We start from the raw sequence: 6,730 nt of genomic DNA, 5'->3' as shown, positions 1-6,730 counted from the left end.
CCAAGCTTTGTTAGACCCCATTGCATGTCCGTCCTGGTTAGTGTGGTGTGAAGAGCTGTTGTTCTCAGGGCAGGCTGCTGCTCTTTCTGGGGCTAAGGTGTGTGATTGCATGCCCTTTGCCTTACTGATCCTAAAAGGCCATGTAGGAACCAAGCCCTTCTCCGTCTTCCATTGCGTCTGCTCCTACGCCCATGGAACACGATATTATCGAGATTCCTGAGATGCCATCAGCTCCTTCTCCAATTGTCCTGCCTTCTGCCATTCTTGCTCCGTCTTCATGCATCATGGCTCCCTCTGGCACTGAGGCACTTGCTTCTGAGACCCCAACCTTATTGTCATCACAATTTCACCCTAGCACCGATAATTCATTGTTTCTACCTAGCACGCCCAGCACTCCCGCCATGGAGGTCGATGCTGACGGAGAGCCCAAAGATGATGAATCTGTGTGCCACTCTGACCAGGACGAACTGGCTGATGATGAAGAAGCTTCTGCTGATGATTCTTCACCTCCTCCATCTGCCGAGGCTGTTCCAAGGAAAGGGTGAGGCCATTCATCCAAGGTCGCCACTGCTGTCCTGGACCCGCATATGTGCTTGCTGGTTTGTACCTTCCATGACTGATCCCTGTCTCCTGAGTACCTGTCTGCATGGTGCAAGCCTATCATTGCATGTTTGGTAAGCTCTGCCCCTTCTCCGTTCAGAGTTCTGTTGACCGTTATAGTGTCGTCATTGTCTTGAGTTCGAGAAGGTGACCTGGACCTGCATCCTTAGTAAGTTCGAGCCAATTTGCCAGAAGTGTCACCATGACCACAAGGCCTATGTCTGGTGGTCGCGCTCTACTGTCTTTGACTTGAACGATGACTCTGGTTGGGTCGGGCTCGACACCATCTACTACCAGCATCACTGGCCTTTGCCATCTGCTGTTGATAGAAACGTGGCCTCAAGGCAGCCTCTCTACAGATGGCCTATGACAAAGCACAGTGCAAGGCCAACCGCGAGGGCTCTGCTTTTGCTAGGTGACTCGGCCTCCCTCAGGATACCTTCATCGACAGCTACAAGGACTGCCTGCCTGCGCTCCCACAGCTCTGTAAGTTTCTTTCCCATGTCCTATCTTTTAAGCGTGTTTTTCTAACATCCTTTTTACAAGGCTCAGTGCCGACCATCTTGGCTGAGGAGAAGGCTGCCTCTGCTGCTGCGAGACTCAAGAAAGAGCCTAAGGAGCTGGGCAAAAAAGAGCTGGCCCCTACTAGCCGTACATTGAAAATTCTGCCGAGTCGCTTCAGTATGCAGTTCTCTGCTCCCTTCATGTGTGTGCTAACCATTTTTGCCTTGACAGATCTGGTTACCACTCGCACTTTCAAGTGCACTCACATTAACGATTTGGAGCCTGAGAGCAAGCACTTCTGTGTGCTGCCTGAAGAGCCCGAGGTCACCACATCATCGAAGATGAAGTCGTCGAAGGGCAAGAAGTGCACGAAGGGTTCTGCTGCCATGTCCTCATCGAGACTGGCTGCCACTGATGAGTCCCTGGCCACTGTCACTGCTGAATGTGATGAGCTGCGGACATGCCTTTCTGCGACCATGTCGCAGTTTAATCTTCTTCTCCAAGGTTCGCAAAAGATGGCCGCGAACAACCACAAGTTTCTTGGTCACAGGTAGCTGAATCTGAGTATCTCTCATGGGAGGACTGGCACAGCAATGCCTCTGAGCTTAGCCACGGTTTGTTTTTGTACGCTGTATCTCGTGTTCTGCTTCTCCGTGTGCGCGGAGCAATGTACTCGTCGTCTCTGGTTGCGAAATCTATGTTGCTTGTTTGAAACCATTGGTATGACTTGAATAAGGTAAAAGAAACATTAAGATAGGCTTGTGATTGAGAGTTGAGCTAGAGTTTTTTTTTTTTTTTGAGGAGTTGAAAGGAATTATCTTGAAAACTGTCTATAGTGCATTGCTGACTCCCAGTTGGGGGCTACTTTTCGCTGTCATCTGATTCTTCTGCCTGCTGGTCCTCTTCTTCACTCCTCGATTCTTTTTCACTGTCTTCCACCTCAGGTTCTTCCTCTCCTTCATCCTCCGCTTGACTTATTTCCTTGAGTCGAGACTCTGATGCATCTAGCATTTCCTTGGATATGGTGATTTTCTTTCTTGTTGTGAAGGGTACCACCTTGAATGCTGCTATTGGCCTGTCCAACACTGCTTCATCCAGCTCGGAGAGTACGTACACTCCTCTCTGATTGCGAAACAGCACAACGTATGGTCCAATGTATCGTGGTTGCATTTTTCGGTTAAGCACTTTTTCAATCTGAGTGTGTCATACTAGGACTAGATCTCCACATTTGAAGTCGAAGTTCTTGATCATTTGTCCATGTACTCATTCAAATCGTTTTGCCGCTGCTCTCCTAGCCTCGTAAACAGCATTGTGAATATGTGCGACTTGTTCTCGACATTTTTGTAGTGCCTCCGCTTGACTGGCAATCAGGTCTGTGGTGGTTACCATTCTGACTGGCGCCAGAATCAAATAGATTGCTTTGACTATATCGAGTGGTAATATGGGTTGGGTACTGGTGACAGCAAAATAGGGTGAGCATCCCATGCATCTTCAGATGGTTACCCTCTCCGACCAAAATACTGAGTGAGCTACCTGGCTCCATTTGCATTCTTTGCCATCGGCGGCCTTAAATAGACCCTGCCTTACATCGAAATGCGAATGTTTGACTATTTCATTTGCACACGAGTTATAACCACTGATCTGGATGTGCTTGACATGGTACTTCTTTTCCAGATAGGCTACGGCTTTCACAAACGTGGCTCCGTTGTCCGTTACAATTTCTGACAGTGCTCCCCACCGACAAATGATGTCTTCGAAGATCCAATCACTAAGTGCCTTCGCAGTCTCCACTCAGAGCATTCGAAACTCGGGGTAGTGCACGAGCGAGCATCGTCCTTGCACGATATATTTGAATCCATTTGAGGGTGGCATGTGCATCGTATCAATATATATCTTTGTGAAGATTGGTGCTGGTATCGCAACAGTCAGCGAGATCAATATTTGATGAATTTGTCATTTCTGGCATATTTCACAGGTTCTGATGAACCACACAATGTCTGCACCAATATCTGGCCAACAAAATTGTTCACGCACAGCTGCCCGAGTCAGAAAAACGCCTCTGTGACCCAGCTTATCATGTGCTCTAGCTAGAATCTTTAGATGATGTTCGGGTAGAACCACTAGCTTGTGTGATCCCTGAGCATCCTTTCATCAAAGTCGTCCATCCCTCTTGAAGAAGTGCACTGCATATTTGAGCATGTGATCATATTCCCTTTCGGTCAGATCCTCCGGCTTCTGCAGTGTCTCTAGCCAGTTGGTGATTCACTCGATTAGTTTATCGTTCCTTCTAGCTCTTGCCGATCATGAGACATTAGTGTAGGGTATTGGACTTTGCTCTGCCGTTAACTCTGTTCCATTATCCACCTGTACTGGTAGTGTGAAAATAGCTTGAACGCCTGAATCCTCTCCCGTTTTGAAAATCGACCATCCTCAGTCACCAGCGTAGGACTCATGTGTTGCAATAGAGGAAGTATATGATGAATGAAACCATGCATCTGATCTACCCAGTTGTCAAACTCTGCATCCTCGATCGGTTCTGGCAGTAAATCCTCTGACTGTCTAGGTTGATGCGATAAACCATCTGGTCTGTGCATTACTCCTGGTACATGGACTAGCTTGAATTGGTACATCAGAATGGCAATGACCCAATGATTGATACTCGTGCTGGGTGCGATATCGGGTTTCTGCAACATTCCCTTGATGTATTTTGCATCTACTTCGATGATGAGATTCTGAATGCCAATTAAGTAGACCTTGAGTGCTCGGAGCATGTGGTATAGTGTGTATAGCTCTAGTTTTGGCTGCGAAAACCATTTTTCGCAATCATTGAGTGTGATCGAGCCAAACCTGTTGAAGTACCATTTCTTCGATCCGTCATTCGCACCCTGACACAGTTGATACTCAACTGCAATCAGAGAGGTGTCTACTGCCAGAATAACACATGCGAGAGAGTCGTAGTTGATGGCGCACAATGTGGGGGACTCTAATAGGGCTTGTTTCAAGTCCTCCATCACTTTGAGCTGAGGTTCTCTGAACTCAAATGGGACTCCTTTCCGTGTGAGCTGTACTAGTGAGTGAGCTCTTTTTGCAAAGTCCTTGATGAAGATTCTTGCTACTCTGATTGTGCCTAAGAAGGCTCAGACCTCCAAAAGATCTTTGCATTGCCCCCAATTCTGAACGGTCCATACGCGAGATTTGTCTGGTAGACGTCCTTCAGGGGTGCACCGATGTCCAACCACTGTGATTTCTTCCATGCAGAGCATTAGCTTTGTACCCGAGAACATTCCGCCTGCATACTCCATGTGCTGCACGACTCTGTTGAGGTTCTGAAAATGTTTTCAGATGAAGTGCCAAATGCCACCGTTATCTGCGATCATTTCAAATGTCCTGTCCAGCCTTTCATATCTAGTCGCTGGGCCCTTGACTGGAACATCATCGATATACGGCACCGTGTAGGTGGGTATCTCCACTTGCAGAATGTATGTCATATCGTCATGGAATATTGAAACTGAATTCGTCCATCCCATTGGAAGGGTGACTAGTCGCAGAGCTCCAAACGGCATTTGGAATGTCGTAAGGTCATGCGAGGTTTCTGCTATAAGCCACTCATCATATCCGATGTAAAGGTCCAGCATTGCACCACATGCCTGACTGCCAAACTGCTCTGCCAAGTGTTCTGGAGTCGGAGTGATGCCCGAGTGCTAAATCGTGACTGCATTAAGCAGTTCCAGGCTGTCAACGAGTCGCAAGGATTTTCCGTCCTTTTTGACTACACAGAACCACCGAGATCGATAGGATGAGTTCAACGGCTCGTATACTGCACATCGAGCTTCGGCTTGATAATTGCGCATACTTCTTTGTAGATTCCTGGTGGGATCAGAATATTTCGCTTGACCCAAGGCTTATGCAGAATTACTGGGAAGTCGATAGGTGGGAAGTATTCTGCCTTGAAGCTTCCCCTCTCTGAATCTCCCCATGTGAATGCCCAATTGTGTAGGCACATGAACGTGTGCATTAGCGCTCGTTCTTCCAGCCACAAGAATTCTGGCTTGTGCGTGGCATCCAACACCTCCATTCGCTCTTTCGTGTATCGCCCTGTCAGACTGAATGGTCCTGGCCACTCGGGTAGCTTTGATAGATTTCGCAATGGATCCCCTACTATATTGCATATGATTTTAAATTGTTCTGGTACTGACGTGATCACCGGTTTCATCTTGAGTGCCACCGGTTTATACTTTTTCTTTGTGGCTGCGTACACCGCCCTTGTACTTGAATCTGAGGTGGGTGCTAGCCTGGTCATGAATCGTAGTAACTGTGTGATCGTGGCCTTTGCACTTGGTACAATGGCTGAGGTAGCTGTGTATAGCGAGGATACTGCATCAAGAACTTGCCCTGATGCCCGCAGATAGCTAGACTGAACTGAAATGGGGTCAGAAGATACAACTGGGGAATAGGCTGATATTATTGGGATGTCTGTGTTGCTTATATTGATTATTAGGGCCATTCCATCACTTTTGGTAGTCGTATCCTCCATTAGTGAAAACCCGCATCTTTCTGTCAATATTGTGGTGCCCTTACTTGGGGCGGTCCTCTGGGTATGGTGGGAATGGTCGCAACTCTCCCCATGTTTGGGCATACGATCGTCACTGTTTGGTTCTCATCGAAGAAATTGTGCACAACGCTCTTGGTAAGCACATCAAATGGACGCCCAAGGAGAATGTCATAGGCTGCTGCCCGAATGACATGGATCTGAAGATAGAGGACTATTTCCCCAACTTGGAATGGTACGTTGCATACTAGACTGAGTGACTGGTTAACTTCTCCATTTGCTGATTGCATATTGAGCTTGATGGTAGGGGTCGTAGATTAGTCCGAGTGAATGACACACTTCCTCCGACATGGCCACAATCTGACATCCTGGTTCTAGTATGGCCTCTACTCTCTCCTTGTTGTCAACTAGCTTGATGATCAAGCGAAGCGCATGTGAGTCCTTCATGACTGTTAGCTGCTCAGGTTTATCGCCATGGTGAACATGCTTCAAATATGCATCATAAGGATCGGGGATAACAGATCCGGTAGCTGCTAGAGGCTCTCCATGACAGGTGAACTCCTTCTCCTGCCCGATAGTGATTGCTCCATCTCTGGTTAATTCTTGGATCGATGTCATTCCTGCAGCACTCGGGGGTATGACACGCTTTGGTGTGCATGCTTTTCAGTACTTGTTTCATACATCTGGCAATATCGAAAGCAGTTCTTCCATCGACAAGGTTACTGATAACGCCTTCATTGACTGTTCAAAAACTGTGTTTGCTAGCTCCGGTTGGTAGACTGGTGGTGCATCACGATAGGCCACATCACGTGCTCCTGGCTTTGGTGCTTGACCAAAATTACACATGTTCAGTGGACTGTAGAGTGTGTCTCTTGCTGCTCAGAATGGATGTTCTGGTGCACTTTCCGTGACTGGCGCAGGTGCACTAGAAGTTCCTTCATTAGTCTTCTCTATCTCCATTGAAGGTTTCTGCAGTTCGGGTGCCTTCTCTATCTGTGGTGGCTTTATTGCCATTCCTGCTGGTCACCTTGGTGGCATATACACACTGTCGAATACTGGCCTTGACCTTTTGAGGTT

General features: G+C 47.6%; 2 protein-coding genes across 2 annotated transcripts; one reads left to right on the top strand and one right to left on the bottom strand.

Moving 5' to 3' along the window:
- Positions 1-284: 284 nt before the first annotated feature.
- LAESUDRAFT_718572 (uncharacterized protein) lies at positions 285-1,658 on the top strand (the record flags this gene model as incomplete). The annotated part of the gene is made up of 4 exons (XM_040907452.1): positions 285-541; positions 1,052-1,086; positions 1,147-1,281; positions 1,336-1,658. The coding sequence occupies 4 exons, from the start codon at positions 285-287 to the stop codon at positions 1,656-1,658; spliced, it is 750 nt and encodes a 249-aa protein (XP_040757353.1).
- A 34-nt stretch (positions 1,659-1,692) lies between these two features.
- On the bottom strand, positions 1,693-2,589 carry LAESUDRAFT_773068 (uncharacterized protein). The gene has a single exon (XM_040913808.1). The coding sequence runs from the start codon at positions 2,272-2,274 to the stop codon at positions 1,966-1,968; it is 309 nt and encodes a 102-aa protein (XP_040757352.1). The 5' UTR covers positions 2,275-2,589; the 3' UTR covers positions 1,693-1,965.
- Positions 2,590-6,730: the final 4,141 nt, after the last annotated feature.

This window comes from Laetiporus sulphureus (assembly GCF_001632365.1).
Source record: "Laetiporus sulphureus 93-53 unplaced genomic scaffold LAESUscaffold_155, whole genome shotgun sequence".
In the NCBI taxonomy this organism is placed as follows: Eukaryota; Fungi; Basidiomycota; class Agaricomycetes; order Polyporales; family Laetiporaceae; genus Laetiporus; species Laetiporus sulphureus.
Note: the sequence above shows the minus strand (reverse complement) of the source record. Positions and strands in the feature narration are given on the sequence as shown.